A 20,887-nucleotide genomic window follows, 5' to 3' on the forward strand; every position below is an offset into this window, starting at 1 on the left:
GAATACGGGCCTTTAAATTCGTAACCTACTTATTATCCATGATTTCAAAATTACGAAACCACCTGCGTGTGTTCATTATCATATCGCTTGTTTATCGTAATAAGAAACGTATGTATGTGTGTACGAAATCCGCTCGAACAACAATTAGGTGATTAGACTCTAGCAAGTCAAAAGCAATTTTCTTGCAATTTGCGACTGTGTCGCGCGCGTGTCTCTCACGTTAGTAATTCGATTGTCGTTAGATAATTTAAGCGATATAGGCTAGAGTAAGTTGTGACGTGAGCCAGGTGATTAATCGCGTATTGTTATTGCGCAACTGTTGTTCGAGCGCCGAGGACGAGGATGATGATCCCGACATGAAGGCACAAAGGGAGAAAGAGAGGCGGCAAGCAAATAACGCTAGGGAAAGGTAAGATCAATGATATACGCAGCGGACGTAAAAAGAAAAAAGAAATAGATTATATTTGATCCACAGTGATATGAAAATTCTGGTCAGTAGTAAACGGCGGCCCGTATTCTATGTATATGTGACACACATGACAGTGTAACATGAATATATTAAAAATATTTCTCGATGACGATGAAGATAAATGACATGTTTCCCCACATAAATTATTTTACGAAATCGGCATGTTCTGGTGTGTGTATATATATATGCATGAAAAATTTACTCCTATCACATACGTATACACAATTGTATTTGTATTAATTAAGAATCACAAAATATATATGATATTGTGGTAGAATTACATTTCTCGTAATTGGCTTTGCTACATTAATTTCTTTCACTGTAAACATATACAAAAAGAATATTGCTTAATGCGATGAGTATGTAAGTAGATATTAAAAGACATATTTTATTACAAATAACGTTATCACAAGATTATTACAGGTAGTTAACGTTATTCCGTTCTTTGACATTGAGACTTAAAAAAAGATATTCTTTTATTTTTAATAAAGATAATTAGCATGCTTAAACTTTATTTTATTTTTCATCATAGGATACGTATCAGGGATATCAATGAGGCTCTAAAGGAACTCGGTAGAATGTGTATGACACATCTAAAGACGGACAAACCTCAAACGAAGCTCGGTATTCTCAACATGGCTGTTGAAGTTATAATGACACTTGAACAACAAGTCAGAGGTACGTGTACCGACACGCTTCTTGATCATCGGTTGCATCGTATTAATTTGTATAAATATTTGTATTTTAAATCTATTCTTTCCTTTGTTTAGAACGGAACCTTAATCCAAAAGCTGCGTGTTTAAAAAGAAGAGAAGAAGAAAAAGCCGAAGATGGCCCGAAGTTACCAGGCCACCTTGCAGCGCACATAGCACATCCGCATTCTCATCCACACGCGCACTCCCAACCGCCCTTCCCCGCATTACCTGTAAGATTCTGTCAAAGTTAAATTCGCACGAGCAAGATTACCTTGGGATGTATAAATAAAATGTACATCTTTGTTTTAGGGTCCACAACCTTCCCTTCAGCACAATCCACCACAGCCGCAGTAGCAGCGGCTCAGTGGCGGTATCATTCTGTGTTAAGGGGTAGATACATCTTAAAATCGATAAGAAACAATGAATTATGACTTACATAACCATACAGGATTTTTCTCTGCTCTTATAAGTTGTGGGAATGTGCAAAAAATTGTGGATATTATGTGGTGTGTTACATTAATAGAAGAAAGAAAAGGATAGTAGATAAGAGACATTTTCAATCATATTTTTTAAAAAAATATCTTGTTTATTATTTAATATTTATATTATTAATTATTATTCGTATAACTTTTTTTTCTTATAATTTGGGATTACTTAAAAGTATCTATATCTATTCATTTAAGGACACGTGTCTTGGTACTGTAGCAAGAGCGACACAGAAATACCCATAATTTTTTTCGCAGCTCTTTAATATGCAATTAATAAGGGAAGAAGTTCCATATGCGTTCACCTAAGCATAGGGCAAGTAGTTTTAAGAGGCATCTACCCCCTCAAGGCGGCTTCAAATTATTTTTATAAATAGCGAAAAGAAAAAAACAAAGGAATATGGTTCCTCTTTCGAGATATATAATGTGTAGTACGATCAAGATTTTATTAAAGATCGAACTTCGCTGCTGACTCATGTTAAATTGCCCACTTCTGTGTATACACTACCGACACGTTTACGTTATAATGCGCAATAGCTAGGAAGAAAACTCGAGTTGGCGAAAAACAGAGTCATTGGCTAGGGATGAAAATAAAGGCAGCATATTTCCGAATCGATCAGATATATTTAAATATACTTTTCGATTATATAAATTAACAGAATCGGCATATTTTGATCAAGAATCTCTTGGTCTTAAGAAAACCGATTTTAGCAGAATTTAACTCTTGGCCAATATGGCATACGGATCATGTCGCCTTTATGTTGATCATTAGACGTTGGCAATATTGTATATATAGAGACTATTATTTACGAGCGTTCAGAATGTGAATTGAAGATGCTAGCGGTTCGTTCACGCTCGCGAGAACACCATTTTTAACTGCATCGCGATGTGATAAGAAAATCATTTTTCGATGCTTTCAGCTTTTTTTTAAAATAATTTGATTAGGGAAACAAAGAAAATGAAAACCGTAAATGTTATTTCATACGAGATTTGCTTTTCTAAAACTAAAGAAAAATAAAATATATTATATAATACAAAATATATATATTTTATGCATTAAAAAAAAAGCTCCAAGGAACGTATAAATAATAATGGATGTTTCTTATGACATTGCGTTGTTTAAATACTCTCATTTTGAACGGAACTATTACTATCTCAGAGAAAGTAAGAAAGCCGTGAAGATACCCCACTTAACAAAGTTATCTCGGCATGTATTTATTTTACAATTCTTCAAGAGTTTTTTTACGGCTAGGATTTGATTATGTATGCCATTTAAGTGCCATTTATAGGACTCTCTTGATTTTAATATTGATATGGATATTATTAATCCATTCACACAGTCGTAGTTTATATTAAGCATAATTTACATGCTATTATATGCAAATCACATTTTATTTCTATTACAAGCCATTTTAATTATTTCGGATTTTCTATAAAATATTTTTATAGTAATTATAGGAAAATAGCGTGAACGATCCGTGCCCAAAACCGAAAGCGTACATTATAAGAAGTAACACTATAAGAGACACTATAACATTTGCATTACTTTCAATAAATAATTTGTTAATCATTTTATTACAATGATCGTTCGAACGATCTTTTAACTTAAGAATAATGAAGGATTTTTCATTTAAGACATTTTAGGACATTCTTGAATTGTATATTAGTAATTTTTATATCTTTTATTATCCGTGTCTTGACACGGTTACAAATTGCAACTACGAAATGGATTGTCTCAAATATTATTGCGGCATTGGGAAAAGCATTGGGCAGTAAAAATATGGATCAAAAAGGAAGAATTAAGAGGTCTCTCTCTCTACAATTATTGTCCCAGATTACACGCTTTATGTTTTCACAATTATGAGATATGCATATACATTATCAGCAAGAATTGAAAAGCATTTACATGTGCCAAGACGTGCGCATTGCGAAAAATACTACAACGTACGCTTAATGTGAAATATATCTTTGTTATGGCATATAACAATGTTTACGGATGCACTTTCAAAAATGCGTTATGCAGTGCTTTTCTTTCATAATGCTGCATTGCTGGAGAAAAGACGATCTTTCGATGGCATCGACTGGTTTTGGTAACATACATCGTCGAATCATTCTGGATCTTCTCAGATCTTCAAGGCGCTCCTCTTCCTGCGCTACCTTTGCCCGATCATTCGGGCAGACTTTCTGTACTTATATATACGCGGTGAAGTGGAATGTAGATCGAGCGAACGAAATAAATTATGCTTCATAAGGAGTGATATAAAGTCGTTATGAACACGATTTAGCTCGCACAAGAGAAGAGCCAAACCAATCAACCTGTCATAATCATGATTAATTATTATTATTATTATTATTATTATCGATTAATTACCGTTGATAAGATCTTTCGTGAGAAATACAAAACGGGACATTTTTGTTTTTGAACAAAAATATAGCTCAAACGTATCTGTACCCAGTTGCCATGTATTTTAATTTATTTAGATTTTTAAATAAATTTTTTATTGAAAAAAAGAAATCAACGCAAACGCATCGAGTGCCCGTGTTTATTTCGCCTCTTTTCCGTTCTACTTTCTTTTTCTTCTCATCTATCGAGAGTATCTTCTCTTGCGTAACGTATATCTATAGCTATATTTTTCTTCAAAAGCATAACAGTATTTCATAGAAATTACGAAAGATCGGACGAATGTTACATATTCTTGCTCAGCCTCTGTGACAGGCTTTTCCTTTACTGGCACTCTTTTAAGATCTATTCATATCAAAATCTGTCAAACATATCATATGTATATTGTAGGAATCTGCAAAATATTTTCTCTCTTTCGCTCAATTTTTAACTAAACTCAAGTCGAATAGTTTCGTATAGTGATGTCTCAACTATATTATTTTATTGTTAAAAAATTATTATTAATAATTATAATTATATTATATTCAAATTATAAAGCTATTTTTTTTTATTTATTAACTACAAATTGGTCGAATTATTTGGACAAAATATCTGCCTTGGTTGCATATAATGTATGATATGTGAAAAAATATTTTCAAAACGCAGGTGAACGCGTACGCATGCACGATATAAATGTAAAATAAAGGTCTTTTTATGATTACGAATCAGAATGCGATCATACAGTACTGTTAATACTCTGTAATATTTGATACAATACTGACATTGCAAAAAATTTTAAATATTTTATTTTTCAACCATCTAATGACACGAGACACGAGAATAATTATAACGATTATCCCAACACTAATTTTTATAAGCTATAAAATGCTTACATATTTTCACTAGATAGTAGACCTATCATAAAATCACTTTCATTTTCGATCAGGATCTGTAGACTGTAGGCAATCTGATCGGCAAGAACTCGCACAACCTCGCTCCATGTTTAATTAATCATCATTAATCACGCTACGTTGCTTTGGCGACGTTTTATAAAATTATATTTAACAAAAATGAAGAAAGAGAGAGCGAAAAAGAGGAAGAGAGAACATAACGATAAATGTACATTGCGATAAATTGCAAAAAGAGCCGCTCACAGACACTAATAAAATACACGATCACACATCTGTATTCGCGAAGGTAATCATGTAAAATAATAACGACAATAAATAGCTCGTAAGCCAGTCTAAGCTAGACACGTGTCGATAGTCGTAGATAGTCAAAATGAAGCTGAAGAGCGAAGAGGTCTACACAGGGGGTCGAAGTCGAAATTGTCGGCCATAGTGGCCCCTTCACACAGACCTTTGTACATGAAACGAAATAATTATATTCTTAATGAGACGTTATTTTCAAGTATGCGCATATTGAGAACAAGGGGGCACCGCACTTTCGTTTGGTATGAGCTGGTTGTAAATTCTGATTTCAATTTATGATTACTGTTAAGCGGCAAATATCGAGGAGAACATAAGGGGTTCTATTTGTTGCGGTCTAATTGCGTGTAATGGTTCAGTTTTATTGGTACAACTGCGAATCGATAATTATCATATATATATATATATATATATATATATATATATATATAAGAGTGTAACTATATTAGATATATAATATTGTATAATATGTAATAAAAAAAAAAAAAAGATTAATGCGTAAGTGGGTTGTAGGCAGTTTGTGTGAATGGGCCTAGAGGATGTTGAAACCGATCTCTTCGACCCTATATGCGATTAAGAAGAATGCGATTATTAATATTAATGAAGTACGAGATGAATATAAATATCTAAACTGAATAAAACAGAGAAAGAGAGAGAAAGAGAGAACGAGAGAGAGGAAAAAAGAATAAACGGAAGAATGCAAGAGAGGGAGAGAAAGAATATGAGAGAGTGAGCAAGTGTATCGATTGAGAAAGAAAAAAAATATGTAATTATATCATTAGTAATATTACTATCACTAATATAATAAATGTACCATTTTTTCCATAATCACAGTGTAGCGTGGATCCCCGAGCAGTCCGTTAAACGTTTCTTTCTTTTTCTTTAATATAATTTTAATTATACGCGCTACATTTGCCATTATTAGCATTTTTTTTCTTTCTCATTTGTTATTTTATTTGTATATTATACTCTCAGTATTTTTTAGACAATATTTACATATTACGTTTTACGTTTTTGCTCCTATGATACGCATACTGATTTAAGTTTCAATTGTATTTCATTATACGCAGAATAACGATTAGCTATATGTATGCACAGTATGTAGATACTTATAGACATTAACAAGTACAGCACGCCACAAATCCTGTACTTGCTCATTTTTAATTGATACGCCGCCAAACTTTACGAACTATTGCAGTACATGCAAGCATTTGTAGTCCATATTTTGAAGTTTATATTTCTCGTACCTCATGTTACATATACAAGACAAGATCATCGCGCTACACTTTTGATAAGTCGCCGATCGTCTCTTCCCGAAGGGAAACGCAACGGAAATAAACTTATTAATTTAATCTGCGAGATCGAATTCGACAACAATATTATTTCTCCCGTTCATTACCGAGGAATTCATTATTGTAGGTAATTCCATTCGTTGGTGAAAGGCTATTAATTTAACTATTTCTCAACTTCTATTGCATGTACAGTCTTATATAATATTGTTACGAAATTATGTTTGCACGACCGCGATATTAGCGGTCCATCGTCGCTCTTAGACTAATGTGAAACACGTGGTTAGCTTCGGTTAAGAAATCCTATTGCGAATTCCATGCGCTCAGTGGTTTTTGACCTACGACCCGCGTCTTTACATTACCTAATTCGCGAAATGCCTTCCGCTGCTTTATCGATCTTAGCTTTATTCTTTCTCTATGAGAAATATAAATCTATGTCGTGTTGCATAATTCCCTTTAACTGAGCGGGTTTGGAAGAAACATTTTCATCGCATAAAACTAAATAACACTTACTCGAAAGAGATTCAATATTAAATTTTTAATATATTGTTGATGGTCTTTGACGTTATTTAGTCGTTATAATAATAAATATCCTTAACATCCAAAATTTCTTCGTCGACGAAGGATATAATTTTATTGCATGTGTGTGTGTGATCTCTATTAATAGTTTATTCAATAATATTTTTCTGCTGATTTTATCAGATTTATCCTTTTAAAAATAAAATGGAAGGAAACTTATAAGTGCAGTTCTCGCGGAAACTGCCGCTTTTGCATAATGATATACAAATGTGGACAAAGATATCGGAGAGGTGTAGTGTATTTACAAACTGGATAGAGCCTATTGAATACTTGATGAGCTGCTACACGCATGCAGCGATTTTAGCGCTATTTATAATCCGATCTAAAAAAAGAAAACGTTGCATGAAAACGTTGCAGTCGTACCCGCATACGCCCCGAGAAAGGGGGGTTCTACGTAGTTCTACGTCAAAAAGTACCTGAATTATATCCGGAAAAAATTATGATTATGGCATAAAGCTCGAAGAAGGTTATTATAAATCACGAAACGCAATAAAATTTTCATATCTTTAATTAAAGCCGCGCAAAATATGATGTCATATTCATCACTGTCCCAGCACGTGCTCCATCGAGCACAAGCGTGAAAGTATCGTCTCGCACTTGGCGTCTACAATGTCACAGTCCACTTTCTACAACCGTACTCCATCCTCCGTATCTTATCCCGCTGGTTTGTATCAGATCGAGTTGGAAAAGCCGAACTCAATTACAAGCGTTACTTTTACTTCCCGCTGCACATGAGTTGCGTAAGCATTTCTTTCGTTGCAACCGACACGTCTCGACTTTATATACAAACTATCATTTCTCTATCTTTGAGACCGTAGAAAAATCACTACGGAGATAAGAGACATACTATACTTCGAAATTATTCACCACCTTCTACCTTGGCGGAAAGATCTTGTTACGAAGCGATGAGCACACTAACGCTGTCACAGCCATACTGACATGCAAATTTCTTCCAACAATATTCAGCGGGCACATCCTTGCGGAATGTCAACAAACCTCTTCGGTGCTCACGGAAGCCGAAAGAATCTCGGTGAATTACGCTACATTTTAAATACAATGATAATACCCGCTTTACTAGCAATATACACAGGGGATCTTCATCATACTTTCGAAAGCCTTCTTTTTAACGACATGTAACACGCGATCCGAATAACCACGAACCAGGCGAACAGGACGACGGCGTCGATCCAGAATATAGATTTGGTCATACGCAGCTCTTCTAGTATCAGCGACGGTGTTCGAAGATGGCAATAATCGATATCACTCGGACACTGTATCGGCTCTCGTTGAAAGCCATAAATCGCCTGTACTAAGCCGTCAAAGGTGAATCTGAAGTAGTTCATGAAGCTAATGTAGTAAAGGATCTGTGGCATGTGATTGAAAAATGCCAAAAAGCCAGCTAGTACCAGCATCCCGCACGCGGTGATAGCCCCAAAGAAGGTGCCGTTAATGGGGTCGAAAAGTGTTCCTAGACCCAAGCCTACGCTCTCCGAGGTGAAAGCCGTCAGGGTCGTGATGAGTAGAAACATGAGATATCGGAACCATTCCTGGGGCTGCCTAGTTAGCACGTAGGTGATGGATGAGTAAATAACACTGGAAAATATGTGTATCGGTGCATTCATCACTAGCGTGGCCGTGTAGTAAGTCCTCAGCTGGTACCAGTTGTTGAAGCGCTCCTTCTTCAGTATGGCCAGCTCCAAAGGGAATCTCAACACGGCCGGAATCAAATTGGTGTAGAGGAAGTACATCCCGCATACCAGCAAGAAACTGACGTTGTTGATGGTTTTGCTGCCATCATCGCCGCAATGCGCGAACAGTAAGCCCAACAAGATAGCCACGAGGAAGTGCAACATTAACTTGATGTGAGTTATCGACCAATCTCGATACGCTATCAGGGAGTAACGGTATAGCAATATCTTGAATTTCGTCATTTCCGAGGGCGGATCCATCATCTCTCTCGTTTTATCGTCGTAGAACGACGCTTCCCTCATGATGCGCATCTTCAGGGGTGTCTCCTCTCTCTGGCAATACTCCTTAGCCGCCGCGATCAGTTGATTGTTGTAATCTCCATACTCCCGGTTGGCCACCTCTAACATGTAGTCCGCGGGATTGTGATAGTGGGGACACTGAAAACCTTGCTGGGCGAAATAGCTCACCGTGTTGTCGGGCAGGCCGGCGTACATGCACTGGCCGTCGACCACCAAGTAAATATGGTCGAACATATGATAGAGCGCGGCGCTCGGCTGATGAATGGTGCAGATCACCGTTCGACCGCTCTTCGCCAGAGTCTGTAACGCGGAGACGCACTGATGGGACGCCATTGAATCCAGGCCGGTTGTCGGTTCGTCCAGGAACATTATCGGCGGATTGTCAATCAGTTCCAGGGCGATGCTCAGCCTCTTCATCTGTCCTCCACTGAGCCGGTTGACTTTTGTGTCCTTTACCTTCGCCAGCTGCAACGTCTCCAGGATGTTGTCGATCAGTATCTGCCTGAATATTTTCGTTGCATTATTGCCGATCTTTAAATAGGTCACCATCATCATGCTCTCCTGAATGGTAAACAGACCGTACAGATTGTCCGTCTGTTGAATGTAGCACGATTGCTTCTTGTACTCGTTATAGTTCTGTTTACCCTCGCTACTGACATACTCGACCGTGCCCGTCAATTGTCCCTGTTGGAATCCGGTCAGAATATTCAACAACGTCGACTTCCCGGCACCGGACGGTCCCATGATAGCCGTCAGCTCCGCGGCCTTGAAGACGCCGTTCAGATCCTTCAGAATCTTCTTCTTGGTCCCGCGATATCCAGTCTGTACCTCGAACGACAGATTCTTGAATTGAATGTCGGCCATCCGGGCCCGCGACATACCCAGCGCGTTTGTTGCACGTCGTCTCGTCGACATGACTTACAGATTTAATTGACCTACTAACAATAAGAGTATCTTCTCTCTCTCTGCACTGTCTATCTCTTGCCGCACTTTCCTTCTATCTCTTCACCCAGGTTTATCGGCTTATCGGCTACACTATAAAAAAATCTGTCTGACTTGCGTAGGTGGGGTGAGTTATGTATGTCTAATGCATATTGCGTGCGCGAAGATTCATCCGCGGCTACGTATTGTTACAGTTACGTATTGTGCATGTTGAAAGAAATATTAGACGCAGCTAATACTGGACCTTGTTCTCAAGAATCGTATCTTTGATCCCTGATTAACAATCAGTGAACATGTTAATATGGATGCGAAAGTTCAACTTGTGCATAATGTTCTCTGAATTATTACACTTTTTAAATATTAAGTATTTTACAGTGTTTATAACAGTTCGAATTGCGTAATAATTTATTTTAATATCATGTGTTGTTTTTTCTCGTGCAGTTGCATTCTTTTTATCCTGCACTCGGATTACGTATAATTTCTTACACCATCCGTTTCCGAAGGGAACGGATGCTTATTCAAAACAAAGACTTCTATTCTTTGTGCGTAATGTTTCTTCAACAATTTCCGGTATTGCTAGCGATCATTTGTATCAATCGAATTTCTTCATGTTCCAATTTCCTCTTACGAGATTCTCTCCGTCTCTCGTTCACCTGCAATATAATGGCTGAATTACTATCTCTACATCTCAATTTACATTACAAGAAATGACTGCAGTTTTTGCGATGTGGTATTTAGATGGTACTCGATGATGCACCAAAAACTGGCTGAGTGCGTTGTTACGCAACTATTAATTAATAATAATATTACGACTATTAATTTATAATAAGAATAGATTAGCTGGCACGAACCGGCAGTTGCGCAAGTGTTAGATGTTACGTAAACATACATTCCTTATTTCTGGATTGAGGAATTCGGAACGCCAATTTACGAAATTGTATGCATGCGAATCGCATAAATATATCGCGTTTATATACATATTAGTCTGTCTTTCCTTCATTATAGGTTCAGAATCAAATTTCATCTTATTAAATTGATAATCTATTAGCGTTATTATAATTATAAAAGTTACTAATTTGTACAGTCAATACTTTTTAAAATAGTTTTTTAATTCAAGGTCAGCTTTCGGCTATTTTACATGCAGAAAAATGTCAGTACGCGGTACAGTAACGGAAACGATGTCATGAAATATTAGTATAATGTCATGTATGATACAAACTCAGAAGTAGCAGTAAAGTTTGCCGTCAAGTAAAATTAATTACAATTGAGTAGAATAGCCACTTATGTTGCAAATTAAATAAAAAACAATTTTATCTACATATATATATATATATACATGAATATATATATACATATATATATATATATATATATATATATATATATATATATATATATATATATATGTATGTATATATATATTCATATATTTTTCATGTTCAATTCATATTTATTATATTTATATATAGGACTATAAAAATTATAAAGATTATAAAAAAAATAAGAAAATGATTTAAGTAAGTATAAATTCACATCGCAGATACTTATACGATTTATAATGCTCCAACTTCATTTTTTTTTTTTTTTTTAAGGAAACGTTTAACTTCTCCAGTATATTTTGATATTAGTCTATTTTAAGAATCATTTGCATGGAAAAGATTTTAGGTTCTTAAAGGTTACACACGTGTTATAGTCAGTGTAGACTATCTAATTCAATCAGAAATAAGTATAACAACTATCAAGTTATCAGGCTGAAATATCTTCCAAGAGTTACTTATTAATAAATTACTCATTAATGTTCTTTAAACACACGAGTATAGTGTTTCTAACTTACGGGTGACGAATATACGGCTTATTACGGACGTTCCTGCATGAATATGTCGGCATAATCTCTTACATTAGCATGACAAATAATGAAACGAATGACTAAGTAAACTCCAAAGTTCTACAACTCTTATACTGAATAATTTCATCGTTTTATATTTTTTTGTTGCACGATACGACCGATGTTGCATACCATTATATCGGTCATTATTTCTAGACTATTATTTGCATCTGATCAAATCTAAATGACGTAAATATGAGAGTTCTATTCTACTCTACATTCGTAATCTCGGCTTCCTACGTACGCTTTATTGATCTCAGCGTTACACATGTGATTTTTTACATTTTACATTTGATTGCCATGCGAGAAGGTGATATCAATTATCTTTCTTTTTGCACATGCAACACGCATATATTATCTTTCTTTGCTTCCAAATTATGTTTCCTTATATTAATGCTATTTATATTTCTCGAGCTTCTAAATCACCTAGGTTATAAGATAGGTCGATTTTTGTATCAGTATATATAACTACGCAGTGCATGCTTATGCTTGTTATATAACAACAAAAAACTATAATTTACAGTAAGAAGCGCGTCGAGTCCGAGTTGAGACATCATATGCTTTATATTGTGTGACCTCATATTCATGAAAATGTTTAATGCATGATAAAAGAAAATGTTTTCGCGAAAAGTATAAATAATATATACGCATTAATGCAATAAGAGAGCAAGAAATTGAAATGTGGACAAATTTGAAGTTATAAAAGATTCGGCACCGTTATTACGAAATTGCATTAAAAGAAAAATAAATATCTCCATAGTTAGTTTCAAGGTATATTTTTACATATGAGCTATTAGATCCTCCCGATGTGTCATTTTATTAAATTGGAACTGACTATGGACATGTTTTTTCGGTTAATGACGACAGTCATAAATATTAATGAAGAACATTTTAAGAAGCATTTTGCCTTTTTTTAATGTTATTGCCGTTATTTATGGTTTTTATGTTTTCTTCTCTACACTTATCTTGTTAATGCAGTGGAATATATTCTTATGATCTATATATATTTATTTTTTAATCTAAATGTGTTTTCTATTATATTTATACGTGTCACCTTTGTGTTATTTAAAAGCTGAATGACACCGTCCAAATTAACGTGATGATTCTATCATGTCTCTTAAATTTTTGTGTTAAGGATGTTCTAAAGAGTTAGTTAAAATGTAACGAAGTTGACGAAAATTTAATATCATATAGTGTATTCTCTTTCAAAGTTTGGGGCTAAATTTCAAATCGATTTACAATTTAGATAAAAAGTTTACGTCAATAAACGATTTACAATTTTTTTTGAAATTTTTTTTGAAAAAAAAGTAGTAACAGTTATTTACAGTCACTATATCTACGTCTTTTACATTCTATTAGATGTTCCGTAACTATATTTATATACATTTTTTTGTCTCTGGATCCCTGGAGAATTAATATCAGAGTTTTTAATATTTTCTGCATACTTTTGGTTGGGACGGTACCTAAAGAACGTTAAAAACACGTTTTTTACAAGAATCAAGTCGGTTCCGGATAACATGTGACAAGTTTCTTGTTGCAAGAATGATATCACTTATAGGTGATACGATTTTAAACGGCTTGCTAGATCGCTGAATTATAAATTGATCTAACAAAATTATTTGGCGGAAAATGTGTGGGAGATTATTAATAAACCTTTCAAGAATTTCAATAAACCTTTTTCTCTCAATGCCAAACCTATCTTTAAAAGTCTTGGTTCTTCACGAGTTGAGCACGAGTTGGGGTGTATTTGCAAGGTCGACAAGTTCGATGTTTATTCCCTTTGAAGTCTGAGTCAATGTTACAATGTACCTTACACATGTTTAATAGAGCTTTGCGTTATTAAATTATCTGTCTGCAGTTCGGTTAACTGATATTGGTTAAATGTCAAATTCGATATTACAGGATCGACCGCAATGGTAGATGAAATATAAAAAGAAAAAAGTGCATGCAAGAGAGAGAAAGATAATTAATATTGAATGTTATCCGTAATACAACAAAGCAGATTATGCTAACATAAGATAACAAATTAGCGTATAGATAACAATTATTGATAACATTTATCAGTGATAATTTTGTAATAATTTAGACTGTCGAAAAAGAATAACTATCGAACATTATAACAGTTTGAAATTAAACTAGTATATGTTATAGAATAAAAATAGATATATTATACATATTTTTTTCTAAAAAACGTATTCTCTTTTTTATAAAAACTAGAACTCTACAGGCGCGCGCTACGCGCGCGCTTCTGATTAAATAGAACATTACATAAAAAATAAATATTAAATAGTTTTTATATAAATAGTCCTCTTTTACATTATTTCATAAATAAAAAGATTTATAATCTCTTATTATTGATGCTTGATTCAACAAAATTTGTCAAGACAATAGTGTATTATACATACATTAATATATTATTATTGCTTTAAAAAAATGAAATTATTTAAATCTTTTCATAAACGAAAAAAAGGCATTGTATGACATAAAAACATTATGTATGTTACAATTGAACTATGCAAAAATTGTTTAGAATATTATTCTAAGTCATTCTACACACGTGAATGAGAGAAATCAGAAAAAAATTGATGAGAAATTAGTGCTTCTATTATACATTAAAGCTTAATGAGACTATACGCAACATATAAAAATTAAATTCTTTAGGTTAGACGATACTACCAAACTTTTCATTTCAAATCAAGCTGTATACGATTAAAAAAGAGAATATGGAACTTCTTTTACATCCTATATATATATATATTACAATATACATGTGTGAAGACAAAAGCAGCAATGTTAATTTAGTTGCTATGGAAAGTTTGTTATTGTAAAAGAATATTGATAATATATATATATGATGTATGTGCGTATGTGTGTTATACAACACACACTCTTGCGCAGCCACTCACAAACACGCACATAAAAAATCTACACACACATCCATACGAGCAAAATTACAAAAATAATGAATAATTTGTAATTTTTTTAAATTAAATAAATGGATTTTTTAATTTAACGTGTTTGAAACTTAAAATACGTTTTTTTTTAAATCATATGTCATCAAAGTCAATGTGCAAGTTTTCGAAAAGTTTACTAAACTGAATAATTTCCATTAAACGTATTTTTCTTTTCTCCAACACAGTGGTAATACAAATTTTGAGGAAAGACAAGAAAATATGGACCTTCAGCCTAAAGATATTCAAGATAACATTATTCCCAGTGATAACGTATTCTCTTTTTTATATAAATTGAAAACTGTTCTTCAATAATATCTACAAGTTTTCAAAAACGATAACATAGTTCTTATATAACACTTTAATTATCAACGTACCTATATAAGAAAACTGTGAAATCTTGCTTTTCCTTATCTAACTGACTTTTTCATTATTAAATCTACATTGTTTTTGTAAATTCGCAATTTATTCTTGATATAAAAATCAAGCTACTTACCGCACGATAAAGGTGTCTTTCATCGATGTTCTCTTCCCGGTACGTCTTGTCGCGCTTAAAGATCTCCGTGAATTTCAACTGAAAATTTTTTTCTGGTACCTGGCTAAGCACTCGGATAACTAGTTAGCAACTGAACAGAGATTATTTGCTAGAATTGGACACGGTTGTGGAGTTACGAATAACAGACGCTTCGCGTGCTTATAGAGCCCGCGAAACGCGTGCGATCTGTCAGGACGCACGATGCAATGTGTCTCGCAGTGTCTCGACGAGGTGGCCTCTGCACTTCATGTTACATCTGTTCGTCCATCGGCAGACTGCCCCCGCCGACACGTATAGTACTATCTTTCCTTCCTTTATCCTCTCTCTTTATCCTCGAAAACATCTCGTTGGAAACCGCCGCCGTGACTCACAAAACCTGTTCTAAATATTATGCTTGTCGACTGAACTTTGCCGATGACTTAGGCCAGCAAATTTGCATATTTTTGTGCATTTTTTCATTATCCTTGGATATAAAGATGTTCAAGGTTAGTGAATAACATGAGTGAACGAGGTGTTATTCCACTAGCGTCTGTAAAATTGGTTATAAAATATTCCGAGAAAAAATTCTTCAAATAAACTAGCGTGTATCTTTTTTATTACATAAAATTATTATTTTTTCAATTTTTACAAAATATATAATGATATAATAGTAATTAAATATTAAAATGTATTTTTGATAAATTGTTTGGATTATAAGTTTTATAAGTTTGGATTATAAAAAGAAGAAAGTATAATTAAATATGTACATGTTAATTATCTACAAATGGCGTTGTGCGAAGGGAATGTGCAAAGAAGAAGGAAATAGTTCAGTTTCCTAAATATTTTATTATGGAAAGAAAATTGTAAAATATGGAATATCTACAAAAAATCGGTTGTAGAAGTAACGAAGAGAAAAGGGAAAAACAGCGAAGTAAAAAGGCACATTTTAATTGTAAATGCACACTTAGAAATCGTAAATAAATCGCAAATGTAATATAAATAGCATTTGCAAGATTTGAATAAAATTACATTAGTGAGCGTGAAAGTTGCAATTGTGTGTTATCGACATTAATGGTATATGATTAGATCACGTTAATCATGGATTAATTATATTTGACATTTGTCTAACCATAATGACCGACACTCCAATTCTTACGTAATGCATTCTCATAATTTGTCGTCCGGATATGTGACGTCTACAGTAATTAGAAATTTGATATAAATCTTTCTTCTTTAGTAGTAAATTATTTGTTAAGGTTCTACAATCTCATAAAATTCATCTAATGGGACAGATTAATTAAAGATGTGTGCAATGACGAGTGTCGTTGAAACACATACATACGCAGGCGCTTAATGAACATGAGGAACTGATTAGTCGTTCATTTATCAACAATGAAACTATTATTCAGGCTAACCTTGGAAGTTATCATCATAATAAAATTATTGTTGCGCAATGGGAGAGTTTTTACAATTACGCTCGCGGATAACTTTCCAAGGACATATGAAGAATGGGATAATCCACATTATTTTCTAGTGGAAAATTTTATCAGTGAAATATTGTTTAATGCAATTTTAATGGAGATAAAGAAATATACGGTTAATCTACATAGATCGAAAACGAAACGGAAAACTAGAATTGATTTATATCGTTATGATCAGGAGTGTTCCATACTATAGTGAAATCGCATTTACTTTAGAGAAAACATTTTTTATTCTTAATCCTTCTTCTTGTAGCCTTGCGCTTCTATTACATCAGTCAGGAGAAACGATATAGTAACAAAAAATAATAATTTATCATAAATTCATAATAAGCTTATGAGAAACAATGAATTATATGTATAATATGTATAACATATATTTTTTATTATAATAGATATACCATGTGTTCCGCAATTCGAGAGAGGAGTAACAATTTTTTTTTTTAGCAAAGATCCATCGAAATAATAGTTTTTAAACGAAAGCAATTTAAATCTAACGAATGAGAGCTCTAAGTTACGCATGAATTTTGGGACAACGCACGCTGCACGCGTGTACACTATTTTCATTAAAAGATTTCACAAAACAAGTGCATAATATTTAAATAATATACAATAACAATAATTTCTCTTCGCCAGTAAATATTAAAAACGATCCAAAATTATTTAACAACACATTTGGCCAAATTCTTTATTAAATCACAACGTTTCGACTCTATATTGGCTCCTTATCAAGTGAGATATTTTCCTAAGCGTGAATTTGACCATGACACATTTTGAATGTAGTAAACAGGATGTTCCCCGATTATTCTGTTTATATCATTGACATCATTACAAAATCGTCTTATGTACGCGCGATGGTGCTAGGAATCAGCGTTTGGCGACTTATATGATGGTTTTGTGCTTGTTGAGGCTGTGTAAAAATACCTCACTTGAGAGATAAGGACCCAATTTAGAATCGAAACGTTGTGATTTAATAAAGAATTTGGTCAGTTGTGTCGTTAAATAATTTTGGATTGTTTTTAAATAATACGTTCGTGGATTTTTCTCTTATTTGAGATACAACTTAATAAAAGAAATTTTTTGTGAGGTAAAATGGACGTCTAAAATAAAAATCGTATAGATAGTAAATATAAGTATTCAACTTGTAAAAAAAATTTTTTCGTAAGATAAATTTATGTGTACAAATAGAAGGCTGGAATTTCGAGCATATACTTTAAAATATTTAATTGGCCTTTTTCAAGTTCATAAATATCTTTAAAATGTTAGAACAATAAATCGCGAACCTAAATCTATAACTTATTCGATCTATTTATTTTACTTTCACTCATTGCTTCAAAAATATTAGAAAATGTTGTGTGTACGTTTATTATGATATAGATTATACTATTAACATTTTCTTTAAATTATTTATATAATTTATCGATTCTCTCTCTCTCTCTCTCTCTCTCTCTCTCTCTCTCTCTCTCTTTGTTTAGTTTATTAAACTCATTTTTACTGCGCACACTCCGTATGAATAAAATGGAAAACATTACGACGATAGTATGCATATATGAATGAGCGATTGCAAATTACGTAATAATTATATACGAGAATTTTTTCCTATATTTTTATTATGACGTGAGTTCTTTTACTGACGCGCTCGAACAGTTTTTTTTGTTTCCTTTATTATTATTGAAACGCAAGGCCGCAATCGTACAGGAATGAATATCTTCCACGTAGTGAATAATCTTCTCGGTGGAATGAAATATTCTAAAATATAACAACTGAACTAATGTCTGGTTTTTAGATTACAATTTTTGAGAATAAGTACTGCATGAAAAAGTATCGTCTATCTAATTTCAAGAGAAATTTACTAGCTGTGACATAATTTTACGTTGCATCATCAGTCACAAAGTTATCAACAACTGAATTGCAAAAAATTGCAATTCTGTTATAAATGTTATACTTATTCTTGTCAGTCTCTCGCGAGTATCCAATTAACGATAAAAATGATAACGTCGTTTAACACTAAAGTCGCTTCATCAATATTTTTATCGTGTTAATGATAATTATTCACTATTATATCCAAATTATGTCAATTTATTTAATAAACAACCACAAAAAATTGTATACAATAATTCAATAATTAAATTGAGACACAGAACTTAGTGCTTGCGATAATGCATCTCCATCTAGCACCTACGACCCGAACCTGTTGATTTCTATGGTGTCCCAGGATACATTGGCTAGTCAGATATCCTGCTGCAATAGAATTAGCTGTTGGTTATAATTGTTAACATGAACACAAAATTATCTATCTTATCTAAAATTTTTCGAAGTAATGATTTTCTAGATAATCGGCATTAAATACAATTTAATATTACGCCTTTTCGCTTTACAGTTATTCAGATTTAAACAAAAAACTTATTAATTGAAGCATAATGAAATAGTATTTTATAATTTCCAATTTATCTCAATATTATCATCTTGCACTGGAATGATACGTCAAGAGTCTTGGGAATCTTGGGATATAATTAATATAAAATTGGCGCATTATCCATATTTCTTTCCTCAATAAAATAGTGTGCGATAATAGTACCGATATCTATGAAACGCACTGCCGATAATTACTTTGCAGAATACTTTATAGTAATAATTAGGCAATAATAATATGTTGGGAGCAAAAAATTTTGAAAAGATTTACAAAACCGAATCTATCGATTTTACTTCATTCTTTTCTTCTCATCGGGATGAACCGCTCTTCGTTCCTCGTTGAGACGAATAGGGACAGAATTAAAGATGGCGGTACTTTTTTCCATTGTTCTACCCCCTACGGCTACCCCACCTTCGCTGCTTTTCTTTCGGAGGGTGGACTTGCGTTGGTGGGGCGAAAAATGGCCGGAAATATTTTCGACGGAAACCGAAGAAAGGGGCGGTCACCGTCGTTACCGAGAAATCTCACCAATGTCCTCCAACATGTCGGATGTCTCTGGGAGGGGAAAAAAAATTATAAACAACATCTGAGAAAGAGAGAGAAAATATCATCTGAAAAATAATTACAATTTCAGCTTTATATAGATATTTAGATTAAATAGCGTGACTAACTCGGTTAGGCGTTATTTAGACATTATATAGTTGCTGAGATAAAGAATGTGATAAAACTTAAAATTTTATATACTGAAACGCAATTACATAAAATGTTTTATATTTGAAAATATCTCTATTCACCGCTGCGTTTTAATGATACCTTTTTTTTTTTATTTTTCCACGCGTATTGACCGAACGGCATATTCCATGGCGTATTTTCAGTTCAAGATGGAGAAGTCGCTCTTGGGTTTTTGTTTTTATTGAAACAGCGGAAAACGAGAGTAGCATGCCGAAAGGAAGGAAAAAGGAAGTAAAAAGAGGTATTGGAGGGGAGAAAAGCGAGAGGTGGACCGCGCGGGTAAGGGAGAAATTCGTGGGTGGAAAAGGAAAGGAAAGGTAAACGGCGAGTGAGGCGGGAAGGGAATGGAGGCCAGTAATGCGAAAGGTATGCGAGAAATCGCGATTCGTCTGTGTTTTCTCATTTTCTGCGCGGATCTTTTCTTACCTTCTTGCATGGGAGCTGAATGCAAAAACTTGCAACGGTTCCGTCGGCTCGTTAATGGAAACGGCTGCGAATGTAAGGGCCGATCGTCCATGTTCCTCCTTCTCCCGTATCTTAGTCATTCAGCGTTAGTTTTTTTTAAATTTCGCCGAAAGAGAGAAGGACCTTTTATTTTTCTGTAAACATAATAATAAACATATTAAATATAAAAAGGTGTGACATATATTTGAATTTCATGAATATTTTTTTGTGTCTATTTCTGATATTTTACGAAAAAACAATTATTTCTAAATATATCTTTAGTCGTATGCATAATTAATTATTATTGTTTGGAAGTTTTTGTAACGGTATAAATTTAAATTTTTATCAGCTGTTTTATCCATAGTTCATAATGGTTGGATTATAAATATTTTAAGCGAGAGAAACATTCACAGTTGGAAATTAATCGCTTATGAC

General features: G+C 33.6%; 1 protein-coding gene, 1 long non-coding RNA gene and 1 pseudogene across 21 annotated transcripts in view; 1 reads left to right on the top strand and 2 right to left on the bottom strand.

Annotated features, from left to right (window-relative positions):
• Positions 1–6,603, top strand: part of LOC143901023 (transcription factor 12-like) — a 117,955-nt gene extending 111,352 nt beyond the window's left edge. For 9 of the 12 annotated variants that reach the window (XM_077412942.1, XM_077412948.1, XM_077412943.1 and 6 more), the window contains 3 exons: positions 1,002–1,147; positions 1,240–1,394; positions 1,474–6,603. In XM_077412942.1, the coding sequence (XP_077269068.1) occupies positions 1,002–1,147; positions 1,240–1,394; positions 1,474–1,518 (346 nt within the window). In that variant the 3' untranslated portion in view covers positions 1,519–6,603. Of the gene's footprint in view, positions 1–319; positions 410–1,001; positions 1,148–1,239; positions 1,395–1,473 lie in introns of all 12 variants that reach the window. The other 3 variants (XM_077412949.1, XM_077412939.1, XM_077412941.1) reach the window with 2 other exon arrangements.
• Positions 5,971–15,677, bottom strand: LOC143901025 (ATP-binding cassette subfamily G member 4 pseudogene; annotated as a pseudogene). Its single transcript, XR_013257938.1, has 2 exons — positions 15,368–15,677; positions 5,971–10,688 (listed from the first exon to the last, which is right to left on the bottom strand). The product of XR_013257938.1 is annotated as an ATP-binding cassette subfamily G member 4 pseudogene (transcript).
• A 776-nt stretch (positions 15,678–16,453) lies between these two features.
• LOC143901042 (uncharacterized) overlaps positions 16,454–20,887 on the bottom strand; it is a 258,202-nt gene continuing 253,768 nt past the window's right edge. For 3 of the 8 annotated variants that reach the window (XR_013257950.1, XR_013257954.1, XR_013257953.1), the window contains 3 exons: positions 20,435–20,607; positions 19,570–19,831; positions 16,469–19,104 (listed from right to left, as the gene is read on the bottom strand). This is a non-coding gene — a long non-coding RNA (uncharacterized LOC143901042). Of the gene's footprint in view, positions 19,105–19,569; positions 19,832–20,434; positions 20,608–20,887 lie in introns of all 8 variants that reach the window. The other 5 variants (XR_013257956.1, XR_013257955.1, XR_013257949.1 and 2 more) reach the window with 5 other exon arrangements.

Source organism: Temnothorax americanus, unplaced genomic scaffold (genome assembly GCF_048541705.1).
Source record: "Temnothorax americanus isolate GAGA-0224 unplaced genomic scaffold, ASM4854170v1 Scaffold31, whole genome shotgun sequence".
Taxonomy (NCBI): Eukaryota; Metazoa; Arthropoda; class Insecta; order Hymenoptera; family Formicidae; genus Temnothorax; species Temnothorax americanus.